We start from the raw sequence: 15,206 nt of genomic DNA, 5'->3' as shown, positions 1-15,206 counted from the left end.
TCTGCACGTAGACATGGCTTTGCTGACTTGTGAGGCTGAGCTGGCTTTAAGTCAGGGAAAGGCAGGCTTGAGTTCTCCTGACTTGATTTCTCCCAACTTGATTTCTTCCCCCCCGCCGTCTTTTTGGGTTGTGGCACTGGGAAACCTCTGCCAAAAGTGAAGAAGTGACAAACTTGCACCGGCCAGGGTGGCAGGATTCGCCCAGGGCATCTTACTGCTGTGCTGCAGCATCACCTCTGTGCTAGATCTCTGCACAGCTTCAAAAGACACCGTTCATGGCAGTGCTGTAGAGCACTTCCAGCTGCTCTGAACCTTCTCTGGCCTAGGGGAAAGCAGGGACAAAGGAGTTCTCTCTGGCTGAAAATGCCACTTCACTGACCCTCAGCTAGCAGGCTGGAAGGACCGTGCAGGCTGGAAGGACCATGAAGTCTGGAAGAGAAGGAGCAGGTGGCTAGAAGGGGCTGACATATCCCAGTATCAGCCACCCTGGATTGCACTCTGCTTGTCCTTAACTTGTCACTCCATGCTCCTTTCCTTGGTGCCAAGAAAGGAGGTCCCTGCAGCTTGTACATCTCACCCTGGTGCAGAGCTCAAAAGTGAACTCTGGCGCTTGGCTGCACTCATCCTGGTGTTCACAGCAGCATACTTCTGGACCCTCTTCAGACTCAGAAATGAATTGCACAGCTAGAGAGCAACCCTGTATGCCTGAGGAAGAGTTGTGCTACATCATTATTCCCTGGGATGACCAGGGTCCTCCAAGGGAACTTGTCCAATTGAGCACTGCTGATCTTTTCCTGATCTGCAGCCCTGATATGTGTAGCTCCCCATTTTCAGGGATGACTGCAGGAGCTCCCAGAGCACAGAGTGAAGCCCAAAGCTTCATGCTCTGTCCTTACCAGTCTGCTGGAGGCCTGGCTGAACTTGCTGGAGAAGTGCATCACCATATTCCATGCTGAAGAGCTCTGGACACTGGAGCTGAACTCTTCACCTGCCAGGGGGAGATTGCAGTCATTGCCCCTCCTGTTTGAAAGCCAAAGGGAAGCTGCCTTCTCAACAATCCAGCTCTTATGCCCCTTGGAGAGACGACAAGGACACAGAAGAACCCTTCACCGCTGGGATCACTGCTGTGCTTTATAACCAGGCCATAAATTGACACAGCAGAGCACAGGGATCTGCTTTCTCTGCTCTGCAAGCTCTCACTGGTTGCTGGGAGCTCATCACCCACAGCCCTGACAATGCACTGACACTTTCCTGGCTGCTCCCAGCAACTGCCCAGTCTGGCAGCAAGGTCACCTCTTGGCATTAACTCTCCTGGGAAGAAGAAGAAGCAGGGAAATGATTGTCTAGGTTAGGCCCAAACCAGCAGCCCACTGGAACTGCCCTGCCAGATTCAGCCCTTAGGGAATGTTTTTTCTGCGCGTGCTGCCTTTTTATAAACCATCTCCCCTTGCTACTGGGGTCTCATCTGCTGAAAAAGAGAAGAAGAGATGTGCATTGAAGCAAAACTCGAATTCCAGAAGGGATTTGTCAAAGCTCCCGGGTTTTACATACAGGCAGGACAGAAAACTGGCGACTTCGGATGAAGCAATAGAGTCCCAGAGTGACTCCACTTCTATAGACACAACTACTTTACAGGGACAGGTTGTTACAATAATACAGTAAGCTAAAGAAACAGGGTGGATGCAAGTAGCTCATGTGTGTCTGCTCATTACTGAGCTGAGAGTGTTACCCTTTCTTTGTTGTGATGTGTAATTGCTGAGTTAGATCACTAGCTCTGCAGTGGGGCGTCAGCTTGGCTGGCTTACCTACTCTTTGTAGCGTGTTTTGGATGTACATGCACCACTTTTAGCCAGCTCCTGCTTTCAGCCTGGCTACCCACCCCACTGACCGTGTCCCATGTTACTGACCGCCAGAATGGATCAGGGCTCTGAGTACACCTAAGGGCTGCCATGGGCTCAGCAGCATTCCCACAGCTCAGCTGGGTGAGCAGAAATGCCATTGTGCCTGATCATGGCAAGTATGAGCCATGGGGAAAATAAAATACATGAGGGGCCAGCTGTGCTCTCCGTGCCCAGCCTGCTGTCGCACTGGAAATCTGGGTGGCCTAGGGGTGGGAGCAGACAGGTGACTATGTACCCCGCCTGGAAGGGACCTGGTGTGAGCCAGGGACTTGTTCACAACCTGCTGGTTTCTGTCAGCTGCTGTTCGGGCCTGCCATTTCTGAAGACCTGGAGGCTTTCCTAAGACTCTGAGACTGTACTATCTTTTCTGAAGAAAGCAATCACAACAACCCCAGGCAACGCTACAGCCTTGGGGAAGAGTGGCTGGAAAGCTGCCCAGAGGAAAAGGACCTGCGGCTGAATATGAGCCAGCAGTGTGCCCAGGTGGCCAAGAAGGCCAATAGCATCCTGGCCTGTATCAGAAATAGTGTGGCCAGCAGGAGCAGGGAGGTGATCGTGCCCATGTACTCGGCACTGGTGAGGCCGCACCTCGAATACTGTGTTCAGTTTTGGGCCCCTCACTACAGGAAGGACATGGAGGTGCTGGAGTGTGTCCAGAGGAGGGCAACGAAGCTGGTGAAGGGCCTGGAGCACAAGACCTATGAGGAGCGGCTGAGGGAACTGGGGTTGTTTAGCCTGGAGAAGAGGAGGCTGAGGGGAGACCTCATTGCGCTCTACAACTACCTGACAGGAGGTTGTAGCGAGGTGGGTGTTGGTCTCTTCTGCCAAGTAACGAGCGATAGGACGAGAGGAAATGGCCTTAAGTTGCGCCAAGGGAGGTTTAGATTGGATACTAGAAGAAATTTCTTCACTGGAAGGGTTGTCAAGCCTTGGACCAGGCTGCCCAGGGAAGTGGTTGAGTCACCATCCTTGGAGATATTTAAAAGATGCGTAGACATGGCACTTAGGGATATGGTTTAGTGGTGGACTTGGTGGTGTTAAGTTTGCAGTTGGACGTGATGATCTTAAAGGTCTTTTCCAACCTAAATGATTCTATGATTCTTATTAGATAAACTTAATCATCGATGTGACTTCCCATTCACAATCATTTCACTACTGCTTTGACCATTCTAGCTGTATTTATGTCTCCTAGCATAAGCTTGGGGAAGATAGGAACATTGTGGGGCAAGCATACCCATATATTTACAGAACACCACCTACTCCATAAAAAAAAATCCCCAGAAAAGCTCTGAATCCCATGTAAATGCAAAGCTGATTTTCAGAAGTTCACAGAGAGAAACAAGCTACTTGGAGTTTCCTAATGCTTATCAGAAGGTAAAAGTATGCATACAGATAGCTATCGTAGAGCAGCCCCAAAGCTTCCTAAAGGACCCACTCCTCATTTTGAGAGATGCTCTTTAAACAGAGATGAAGAGAGAGTGTTCACTTCAGGTGTCCATTTACGGACATCTGCAGCTTGCTGGGTACCCAAAATATTTAAAAGAGACTGGCACATAAGAAAAAGGACTTCTAGAAAACCCAGGCCCTTCCAGGCTGGCAGTTTGAGCCTTGCTGCAATATCCACAGAATGTACAATCGTACCAGACTATTACTAGACAAGTTCAACATCTCAATCCCAGCCCTATTCTCTTCTCCAGAGAGCCTCACAGTAGGATTTTTCAACCCCTTTGCCTCTGGTCACTGGGAAGCTGGAACAGACTAGCTTAAGTAGGAATGGTTTTAGGTCAACTCTAAATGCTTTTGAATCTAGTGTCAGGAAGAAGAATTCGGATCTGCTTAAAAGGTAAAATAATACAAGTGTACCAGAATCTTATATAATTTCTCAACAAAAAAGCACTTAAAAAGAGTAAATTTTTCCTCAATGTAAAGATGACACTCAGTCACAGAGGAAAATTACTTTTTTTCTGAAGTTCTAGCTAAGAATGCTCTGTCCAGAAACCTGTGCTGCTTCTATAAATGTTTAGAGTTTAGAAAATGAAGCAACTGCTACATGACCAGCTAAAAAATCGTAAAGCTAAGACAGAACGCAATGCAATCCTATGCATGGCAATGAATGCTACGGGTTCATCTATAAGGCATCTGCCCACAGAATAAAATTTTTACAAAATGGGGTACTGTAGAGGCTCTTTCAGCAAACATACTTGGCTTCAATGATCAGGAAAAAAGCAAGTTAACTTTGCCAAGTAAATGAGATTGACTGCGTATCAATTACACTAATAATACAGATGAAAAGAAACAGCTCCTAACAGAACGCTTATGCATATAAATGATAATTATTAACAAAAAGTCTTTCCTACACCCCTGCTGAGAAGACAAAATACAATGAGATTTAAAAGAAAACAAATGCTGCCGCCTAGGGAGCAAGATGGAAATCCACAAGTTCAGGCCCTTCATCCTGACTTCTCTCCCACAGGAGTCAGACCATGGCTCCCCCAGTTAGACTCTCCCTTCTGCTCTTGCTCATGTTTCTGTGCCACCCAGGACAAATGGGGAGGCTGTACACGAGTACAGGCTAACAGTACACTGGTACCTAAGAGGAAGAGAGAAGTCTCTCCTGGGTGACTGTTAGTGGCCAGCACCTTTGGATAGATGTTCTCCAATAGACAAGGGTTTTCAACAGCTAGCAGTATTTTTTGAGCCTTAAACGTTTCAGTGGAAGCATGGTGGGTTTGATTGGTTTCTATCACGCCCAAGAGAACTTCAGTATCCTCAGTCCTGAAAGATTCTGCCAGCAATTCAAGGAGAGATGCTTTCCTCCTTGTTCAAACCGAAGTGTGTTACCTCCTCAGGTTGAGAAAACCTGCAAACCCTCAAAAGAGTGCCTGAAGCAAAGGGGCTGAGCACTTCTGAACTACCCACAACTAAGCTGGGAGCTGGAGCCCAGCTGTCCCAGAAACACACCTGCAGCGTCTGCTGGGCAACAGTGCGTGGAGTCCAGGGAACATTTTGTTTACGTATGTTTCCTGGACAAATTTTTTTTTAATATACCCACAGGAGGAAAAGTTGGGAATTTAATCAATTAAAAAAACCTCTTCTTGTAGCTCAGCCAGGAACAAACCCATTCATATCTACCCTTCATTAGCAAAAGTCAGTAAGACATCTTCTAACCTTCATTTGACCTAGATGGGTGGCTGCACATTCTCTTCCCAGTTAGATCAAGACTGTGCTGATCCTGGGAAGCTAGAAAATATCATAAAATCCTAATCAAACAAAATATTATCCAACCATCTGAGCTCAGACAGAAAAGAGATTCTTTCATATCTTGTTTCACAATCATGCTGTTCAGCTAGTATAATCCCTTGTTAGCCTCATGCAGATGTAATAAGCTAACAATGCTTGGCATAAGGTTTGTTAATGTCTAAAGGTTACAGTAACATAACATCATTCTGTGTTACTGGTTTTAGCCAGTTCATAAATGCCATGAGTAGATGCCAGTCAACACTTTGAGAAATCAAAGTGACATATGGATTTCAATGCATCTGATAAATCAAACATGGTGGTCACCAAACATTGGTGAGTAGTCCTGTGCTAGTCAATTTTTAATTTCAAAGAGGCTGGGGTTTTATCAATTCCTGTCAGAGCCAGGCACGGCATGACTCAATGCTATACACCAGTTTCTCAGTTAAAGAGAACTATACCTCTTTGCTCCAGCTGGAAATGTATGTTTAAACAGTTTGAAGAACAGCGAGAAGTATAAAGCACAATTTAAAATGCAACAAGAGAGAGCAGAAGGAAAGTTGGGTGACATAGCTACAGCAGTTGCAAGAAACTTTCAGAACTGTTCCATCCAAAACCCAGTTTGCCTGGAGGTTGAATAACAGTAAGATACATGAAAATAAAAGTCAAATTAAAAGAAATTTACAAAAGTAAGGAGCTTCTGGGCAACTCCTGCTTTCAATGATTCTGTTTATTTGTTACGATAAGAAGAGCAATGTAAAAAGTTTAAAAGAAAAATAATCTCAAGAGAAAAGAAATACTTCTGCCTTGGTTTAGTGGAAAAGTTAATACTGTCTGCTCCAAGGAGCTCTGGGTTCCAAGACTGAGAGGGTTGCTAGACCCAGTGCAATGTGGCTATGGCCTCAGAACCTGGGTACTTCATCACGCTCTGAGCCTGCACGATCACCTTCCCCTCCAAGTAACACACTTCCAGGATCCAATGACTCCAGAAATAGGAAGGATGGGAGCATAGTCTGTCTTCAAAAACCTCATTGCTGGGTGGCTTCCCTGAGCAGCAGAGGCTAGAGTTGCCAGCAGTGAAACTATTCCTGCAGTCAAAGAGCCATCTGGGTGACAATTTTGGGAACAACTGGATTGTTGTCCAAATTTTGGGCAATCAGAACACATGGAAGTCATCAATGTTGACCCACTGTAGCCACTGATGCAAGACCCACAGGCTGTCTTTCCCTCTTTGCCACTTAATTTTGCCACTTAATTTTGCTCTAGCACTCCACCATCTAGATGATTTCCTACCTCATCTGTATGTAAAACAGACCTCTAACAGCACCAAGGAAGGCAATTGGATTAAATCATGAGAGTGAGTACTCTTCATACAAGTAAGCCTTCTCCTAAGGCTTCATAGGAAGCCTTAGAGTCCTACTCTAGATGCGGGAGTCCTACTCTTCGTATGAATAAGACCAGCATTGTCCTAAACGTAATGTACAATTTTAACTTAAAACAAAAATTAAACCCATCCTACTGAAATTCACCATCTTTTTGATCTACAAAGCTTCATAAACACCCGACTGGAGTACATTAGACTAGAAAGAAGTAGGATCCGTGACATACATCTGCACTTCTTCACAAATATTGCTGTCAAAATTTACCTGCGGGAATTGCCAGAACTTTTTAATGTACAGAAAATGAAGTACAGATGTTGGGGGCAGATTTGGTGAATAATGGCATGCAGTGCTGAATTCACCACTTTTCAAATACGCAGAAAAATAGGAAGATTTAAAGTCAGCTCTAAGGTTATATCTTAAGCATTCATATGCTGGGAACAGTGCTCTAGTGTGATTATAATTGTCAGCCTACATGCTATTTTTTATTTAGATTTGTTTCATTTAGTGGTGTTTACAAAAACATATTTTTCCTGAGTTTTGCAAAAAAAATGCAATGCTATGCACACTTTTGTCAAATACTGAAGGAATATTTCTCCAGCTAACAAGACCGGAGTTGTTAAAGTTCCCTTGTAAGCACAATTAGTTATCAAAATACACATACAAAAAGAAACTGCTTATCGTTTCCATCCACTTTGAAAAAGTGAAAATTTCCAGATCTGGATGTGGAAACAACAGCTGGGAGCACACAGGAACTTTCTCAAATGGATTTGCCACCAATAGAGAAATTGATTTTCCATCCACAAGTGATACTTTGTTGGGAGGCACTGGTCATCTTTCTTTTCCATCCACAGATTCATGTCTCCGTGTGACTGCTTTATCCTAAGCTTCCAGCCCTCCAGTTGTGCCACACATGGCATCCCTCCGTCCATGATCAGCCTTTGCATGAAGGAAATGAAAGCAGGCATGTGCTGGAAGATAAGGATAGCTTCGACCCTTTAAAGCAACTGTAAGACAAACGCATTATTGTTTTTCAAAACCGAAGTCACTGACCTGTAAATGTTCAACAGGCATGAAGTGTGCTGTACATCTCTGCCTGCGCTGCTGCTGCCCAGCAAAGCCTGACGAAGCCATTGTCCGGGGCCGGGGCCAGGGCTAGAGCAGGCACCACTTGGCTTGGATCAAAAGGTAGAAGCCATCTGAATGTTACCAATGCACCGTAAGACAACGCAAATACAATTCATTCCAAGCGACACGCAGAAAGCAGAGGTGTTCAGCAGAACAGAAGGGAGCAAACCTAAGAAAGGCTATGTCGTGCCCATGTGCACGACAAGTGGGTGAAGGAAAGGACCGAACCCGAGTGCTCGCACACCCTCCCTGCGGGAAGGTCTGCCAGACCCACTCCGGAGTGCACCCTTCTACGCGAGTCTTGAGTTTCCCGATTTTGCTTTGATGTTTGTCACGGGAAGCGGCTCTTGGGTGCCAACCCAGGGCGGTGACACCGGCGCCCCAGGGAGCAGAGCCCAGAGGGCTGGGGGCCCGGGGGGCAGCGCGTGCCCCCTGCCCATGCCTCCAGTGCTCCGAAACAGCCATTACTTGCGGCAGGAACAGAGGGTGCCCAGGTCGCTGCCCTCTGCCGGCAGGACCTGCAGGTAGGGAGCCTGGGGCAGAAGCTCGGTGCACGTCAGGCTGCCATCACCAGTTTGGTAGCCGCCACAGGAAACCCCTCTGGTGGCTCCCCAGGGGTCGTTGGCAGCTGTGGGCTCAGATCCTCCCAGAAACAACGAGCAGCTGCCGCCGCCAGCACGGCACGCAGCAGAGGTGCTGGGGCCTCCTTGCTCCCAGGTGCTGCTGTGGAAATGGCACTGGGTACCTCTTCATTTCCTTCTCCAAACGACTGACTTACTGGTATACAATCAGGACATCTCTTTCTTACCCTATGATCTGTCTTGCATGAGAAAATAAATCGGGGTTCAGGTTATAAGTGTACTATGGCTATGTTTATAAACACTGGTTTTAACAGAGTAACAGTACTTTGTTTAAACAGGCAAGCTTGTTTATTAAGACAGGCTACATAGAAGGTACATTTAAGGCATTGTTTCCATTTAGACTGTCTGTGTCCCTCTCATTTTCTTGAAAAGTGGCCATCTGCCATATCAGCATCTTCCCATCTTAAAAATTTCGACATCCTTTTTATTTTCACTGCAAGCAGAAGAAAAATATTTTAGAAGAGAAGCACTACACTTGAAGTTAACAGAGGCATTTTATAAAGCAGACTCTCCGATGTCTTTCTATGTGTTCAATTAAATGCAGCGATGCATTTAATTCCATCACTTACGGCAAACATTACCACAAAGTAACTGTGATGCAAAGATTTATGAATCACACACACAGAGTGAGTAACTTACCAGAGACAGCCTCACTTCAGGCTTCGTTACATATAAAAACCTGAGAAAGCCATCTCCAAATCTGAGAAGTATCAAACCACATGACAAATCTCACAATGAGGACTAAAGTTTCATTACAAAGCACTAATGCAAGTCAAACTTCAGAGTCCATGAAGTGGGAAACAGTTCCAATCCTTACAAAATTTCCCCCTTTCACATGGGAATTCAGTGGGAAGGATGTGCATTCTGACGCATCCCTGCATCCCAGGCTTCACTAAAATTTGAATGTGTGGTTCTCCGAGCGTTGGAATCTTCTTTAAGGAAATTTTAGCCAAGTCTCCCTTAGTTTGGGAACATTTTTTTTTGGAAGTCCCATACATGGTACTTTGGAGCGCTCCATTTACAAATCTCCATTTACCAAGCAAATGCAGATACAAAAAGAAACTGATGGAATGCAAACTGCCCTAGATCTTCAGTTCGCTTCCCTATCTTAATAGAATCAGGCTGTTTTACTCCTCATGAAATTCAAGAGGCTTATGAATATCCAAAAGCAGGGATAATCTGTACTAATAGTTGTATCAGGGATCTTTTAACCAGAAGGTAGTGGAGCAGATTAGGAATATGAAAGGAAAAATCAAGCCCAGGGGATGTAAAACACATGTAAAGATGCAAGGAAAAGTTCTGGCTGAACAGCCCTTATGCTAAACCCTGTAGAGGCAGCTCAAGCTGCTGTGTCTGTTTCCGAAGAGCTTGTGGTGCTGTCAGACTAGGTTTAAATTAAGATCAGCTGTTGTCACTGCCACTGGACACTAAGAGACCTGGGATTTGCATTTGAGCACCCACTTAAAAATGGTTTAGATCTAAGCTTTTTAGAAAAAAAAAAAGGCAGAGAGGAAGACCAGCTTCGGTCTTACAGTTAACGGGTTGCACTGCAGAACCAGGATGGGCAGGGTTTGTGCTGCACCTTTGCTCCAGGTGTCTCATGTTATCGTGGATCAGCCACAGCAACCTCTCCTGCAGTACTCTTGATGCACATGGGGCTCTCCACAGTCTTGCATGGCTAAAAGAGCCCATGGACGGTACTGCCTTGCCCATCAGGGAAGTACAACTCCCTTTAAAGAGTCCTTTAACGGGCTTAAACACAGGTTGAAAGTGACCTGGGAGTTGGCTGTTGAGAATCACCTAAGTTAACTTAGAACTGACTGTTTTGTAATTCACTATGGGATATACCCATATATCTGTTTCTACATCACCACATTACACTATTTATCTCAGCAACTACTGGTCATGCAGCTTGTTAAGAGGGGCAGAAAGATCTCTTTGTTCTCCCCTCCTAAGGAGTGTGATGAACTGTACCTCAGACTCCTTGAAGTGAAATGACCATTGCTTATGACTATAAGCCATTTTTCAAAGCTGAAATTCTTCCAGTAAGACAAAGTGTTTTATCCTTGTTGTGTTCATGCCAAGTCAAACACTTTAGAACAACAACTCCAGACTGAACTAGAAAGCCACTGAGTACACCAACTACTGAATTATTAAAGAAAAAAAATCAGGATAGCATCTGATCACCCTGTGCCCCTTCAGACCAAAATGCATGTTTCTGAGCATGTAAGATGCCAGCAAAAAAAGATGGTTAAGATAAAAATCTGTCTTATGTGTGTAACTGGATTAAATGCCATGTTTCACACCATACATGTACATTGCATCTCATACTAATAAGACGTAAGCCCCATCATGAACTACTTAAGGAATTCAGTGGAAATAAACAGCAGGTTTGCCTAAAGAACCCTTTATGCTATGTGCAATGCTGTATTCAGGAACTTATTCAGTCTCATCTGGAACTGAGGGATCATGCCTAAAAAATGAAACACCCTAGAAATGTAAGGCTGGATCTCAAAGCCCATCATTCTGCTCTGAGAAAGGGTCAAATATACTGTTTAGGTCATGAGACACTCTCCTGTCTATATCTCCACGACATGGATTTGCACTTTCTATGTGCGATACTTACACTTTTCTTTGACTTTCATTGTACTGATTTCAGTCCATTTCTCCAGATCCCTGGGAATTTTGATACTGTCCTGCACAGATCATTGCATCTCATGCCATTTTGCAGATTTTCATTGTCTTGTTTCCGATATCCAATTCATTACAAATATACTGAATTATATACTACACCTAAAGGAAATCCCACTTCATAATCTTTCCAGTTTGACTGTAAAATGCTGATTACTGCTTTTAAACCACAGCATTTCAAACTGCTGTGACTTCTTCCTTTAACAATTTCAGCTGAGTAACTATTTCTCTGCTTATGTGAATGTCAAGCGGAGCTGACATGTAAAATGGCTTATTGATGTCATGGAGCAACACTTCTGTTTCTTCCTACTCTGCTAGGCCAGTTATCTTTCCAAAAAACTAAATCTCACGGATTTGATCGGATTATTTCTGACAAATTTGTATCAGCTTTGCTTACCTCTGGCTGTCTACAAGTCAATCACTTAATAACTTACTCCAACATCATCCTAGGCAGCAAAGATGGGTAGGCTCCTAATATGTAACATGCCAGCACCCCTTTTCATCCCTTTTCACGGACTGTACTGTGTGTGCCCTTTGATTCCCTGGTTGGTTTTTTTTTTTCCAGACTGTAGGTTTACCAATTCTCTTTGCAATTTATCATTTGCTTGGGTAGTTTGTGATGTACTCTGATGAAAATGTTACCAAATTCTGCAAATCTGCATAGCTTTAAACATACTTTGATGCACTTTGGCACTTTCTTTAAAATATTATTTCCTTAAGTGTCCTTTGACATCTTTGACACTTTCCTTATTCTGGCCTATGTTCCCTCTATCTTGGTCACTTGAATTTTGTAAATTATCTGGTCACAATTAATCTTTCCCCCACCCCAAAGTCAGAAACATATTTCAGCCTTCCCTTTCTTGAGATCTATTAGTAATTTTGTAAATGCCCAGCACTGCTGTTGTGCTACTCACTTCTTCCCACTGCTGGAAACAAAAATTCTGTTATTTCATTTATATAAATTCCTTTCACCATCAAATTCAATTTATAAGCAGTTCCTCTGAGTTTGTACTGAGAGGATGCTCTATAGAGGTTTCCAGTCAATCATAATGGGGGGTAACAATGCTCATTAAGTACTGATTTTCTGTGTTTTCAATTTGTTTTAAAAAAATGATTAAATTATTAAAGAATAAAATACCCTCTCTCAAATATTAGGAGATCTTTTTCTTCATTTTTAAACAATCTGAATGGCAAAATAGTATTTTCTCCTAACACTTGGCATTCTTACTCTTCTCTGTGAAAGGAAGTACAGGAGATTGGATCTTGAATGTCAACATTTTGTAGTAAAAGCTGCATTTTGGGTGGGATATTTCATGTTTTCTGGCGGAGAGTGTGGAAGAGTCCGGCATTATATTTAATGGCAATGTGGCACTGTATGAACAGTGACAGGCAAACCCCCTCTGAGATGCTCCTCCTTAAGAATTACAAAAGCGAATATTCAGTACTGCCAGCTAACTGAATCCAATCTAAGCCGTTTACAGGTATCATGATAAAAGCTGTTGCAAGGGATTGACAGTTGAGAAGACACTGCTAAAACTGCAGTTTAACAGAGTGTGAACGATCCAGAGCCAATAATCTCAGTTAGTTGGGATGTGAGGGTGAATATTTTGCTTGCATATAGGGAAGGGAAGGTTAGAATGTCGATTAAGTGACTACCTGTTTGAAAGGCAGAGCACACACTCGTTTGAGTAGGTCTCTCCGTCGGTCCCACAAACGGGATTGTAGTCCCTTGGACATCCAGGCACACCATACTTGTAGCAAGCAGGCTAGGGAAGACAGGTAGGTAAGAAGTCTAAGATACACCATTTGAAACAGGTCTCTGATCAGCTTCTGATCTGAGAGCTTCTGAAGAATACTGGCACACTCGCGCACAGAAAGGAGCGCTCAACAGGAGCTGGCACAGCGTTATAAAGTGCCACTTATCTTTCATGCCTTTATGGGAATTTATCGCTTGAGGCTTGGCTTGAGCTGTGGTGTCAGGACATCTGTGTGCTACAAAACGCAGCTCCTTCAGACGTCTTACGTCACCGGGACACACGGACGGCGAGTCCCCGTGAAGGGCGACCGCAGATCAAGCTGGTAAGAGGTGGGCATCACCAGGGCATGTCCGCTGCAGCCCCTAGCAGCCGGGTGCCAGGCTACCGGGTCCTGCAGCTGTGGGGAGGGACCGCCCGGGGCATCTCCTGGGGCTCCGGAGCCAGGGCCAGGCGCTCCCGGCGTCAGGCCCGGGGCTCCGGGGAAGGGGCCGCCCTGCACCGTGAGGCCTGGTTGGCGACATGGAGGGCAGGTGGGATCGTCCTTCCCGGGGACGACGGGGCAGGCCGCACTCACCGGGACGCTGGCAGCGGCTCCGGGACACGAGAGGAGTCCTGTGGAGAGCAACCGGCGTTAGCGGCCTCTGGTCCCGCCCGGATTCCCCCCGTCTCGGCAACGGCCCGGATTCCCCCCGCGACCTTCCCCGGGACCAGCCGGTGTCCGTTACCGGGCCCGTCCCCGACCAGCGGTCTCCGGTCCCGGCACCCCCTGACCAGCCGGCGCCCGGCACCGTCCTGTGCCGGTTCTCCCCGCTGCCCCCGGGTGGCTGATGCCCGCTACCGGCTTCGTTTCCGCGGCCGCCGCCCCAAGCCGGCCAGTGCCCGGCACCGTTCAGGTTTCCCCTTCCCTGGGACGTGACCGGGAGGAAGCGGGGCACGGTACCGGCCCGGTTCCCGCTTCCTCGGGACCGGCTCGCCCCTCCCCGACCGCCACCGCCCCGGCGCCGTGCGCCCGGTACCGGCGAGGAGGACGGGCAGCAACACCAGCACCGGCACCGGCACAGCCATGTCCGCCAACAGAGCAACGGCGGCAGGCGGGGGCGGGGGTTGCGCCGGGGCGAAACGGCCGCGGTGGAACGCGGGGGGCGGCAGGGGCGGGCACGGGCGGGAGCGCCGGGCGCTGGGGCTGGGAGGAGGTGGGGGGGCACTCGGATGCCACGGGGGGGGCCTGGGGGTTGAGGACCCGTGGGGCACCCACAGGAGCGGGAAGGCCCCGGGAGTAAGGCTGCACCGCCGGGAGCGGTGGCACCCACGGGGCTGGAGGCGCCGGGAGAGGTGGGAGGGATGTGCTATCGTCTTACCTGTGGGCGTGGGGAGGGGGCAGGCACCTCCAGAGGCACCCCCGGGGATGGAGAAGGGATAGGGACCCTCCCTCGGGTTGCTGGGGGGATGTGGGGTTAAGGTGCCCAAATGCTGTCCTTGGCAAGCAAGCCTGTGCCTGCCCTACCAGTAAGTCCCCATGGGGTCACTTATCCCTGCCATTTCCATGGAGAACCCCCAAAATATCCAGTAGACAGCAACTAATCAAGCTCTGCTTCTGCGATGCACAGCGCAGTGCAGAAACCTTGCCAGGACCATGATCACAGGGTGAAAAGCTTTAACGTCAGGGCTGTACAGGCGGGGTAGCAGAGTTAACGGTGGGAGCCCAGCTGTAATTTCAGCATTCCCTGGGCTTCGCTGCTTGACTTCACCTCGTTAGCGTTTTGTTTTGATTGCAGAGTGTCTTGGGCAACGTGGGGAAGTTGGAAATACACGTGCAGTGCCATGTGGCTGTTAAGGTCATAGCCCCTGTCTTGTCATAAAGTGACATGAGATGGCTTGTGCTGAGCTATGAATGCATTCCTGCCAAGAGAAAGAGAAAATTAACACAGCCCCAGCAATAAAGCCAACCTGCCTGCATCCGAAGTCAGGGGAATCCAGGCCAGTGGGTGCTGGAAAGGCCTGGCACGCTGTCCTGCCAGCATGACTGAGTGTCTCGGCAGCGTGGCTCTCCAAAGAGTATCTCATCTCCTAGTCACTGATAAGAGTGGTTAGCTTTGCAAAGCCCAGGGGTTAGCTTTACACAGAGTCTGGCCCTGGAATTGTTTTTTATGCTGTTTCCTAACATCTAGGGTATGGGCTTCTTGCAAAATGGCCTGTGCTGTGTGTATTAGTCGGGGTTTAGACCTATCAAGTGTTTTGATATGTCCCATATAGGTGCATATGGAGGCATCACACCCATCCTTCTTGTCTCTGTTTCAGCCTCCGGGTCCTTCCAAGCACGGCTTTTCTTCTCCTGCATGTTTCTGACAGTGTGCCCTTCCCGCATGGCATCATAGTGAGGTTGGTTTATTATCTGCTGAATATGTTCTTATTCCTCCAGGTAACCTCTACAAATTGATTGCAGTTAGATTTCCATTCAGAGCACACCTTTGA

At 46.9% G+C, this 15,206-nt stretch overlaps 1 protein-coding gene across 1 annotated transcript; it reads right to left on the bottom strand.

The window, feature by feature from the left end:
- Positions 1–8,551: 8,551 nt before the first annotated feature.
- SPINK2 (serine peptidase inhibitor Kazal type 2) lies at positions 8,552–13,850 on the bottom strand. Its single transcript, XM_075150591.1, has 4 exons — positions 13,751–13,850; positions 13,309–13,346; positions 12,634–12,743; positions 8,552–8,719 (listed from the first exon to the last, which is right to left on the bottom strand). Exons 1-4 carry the CDS (start codon positions 13,797–13,799, stop codon positions 8,674–8,676), a joined length of 243 nt encoding a protein of 80 aa, XP_075006692.1. The 5' UTR covers positions 13,800–13,850; the 3' UTR covers positions 8,552–8,673.
- Between the last annotated feature and the right edge of the window lie 1,356 nt (positions 13,851–15,206).

This window comes from Calonectris borealis, chromosome 4 (assembly GCF_964195595.1).
Source record: "Calonectris borealis chromosome 4, bCalBor7.hap1.2, whole genome shotgun sequence".
NCBI lineage: Eukaryota > Metazoa > Chordata > Aves > Procellariiformes > Procellariidae > Calonectris > Calonectris borealis.
This window is presented reverse-complemented; position numbering and strand designations above follow the sequence as displayed.

Excerpts from the sequence above, each read along its gene's own strand:
- SPINK2 (XM_075150591.1), bottom strand. The coding sequence starts at position 13,799 with ATGGCTGTGCCGGTGCCGGTGCTGGTGTTGCTGCCCGTCCTCCTCGCC. Across the intron at positions 13,347-13,750 it reads GCTGCCCGTCCTCCTCGCCG|GACTCCTCTCGTGTCCCGGA; the intron begins GTACCGGGCGCA and ends TGCTCTCCACAG. Across the intron at positions 8,720-12,633 it reads GTGCTCTGCCTTTCAAACAG|TGAAAATAAAAAGGATGTCG; the intron begins GTAGTCACTTAA and ends TTCTGCTTGCAG.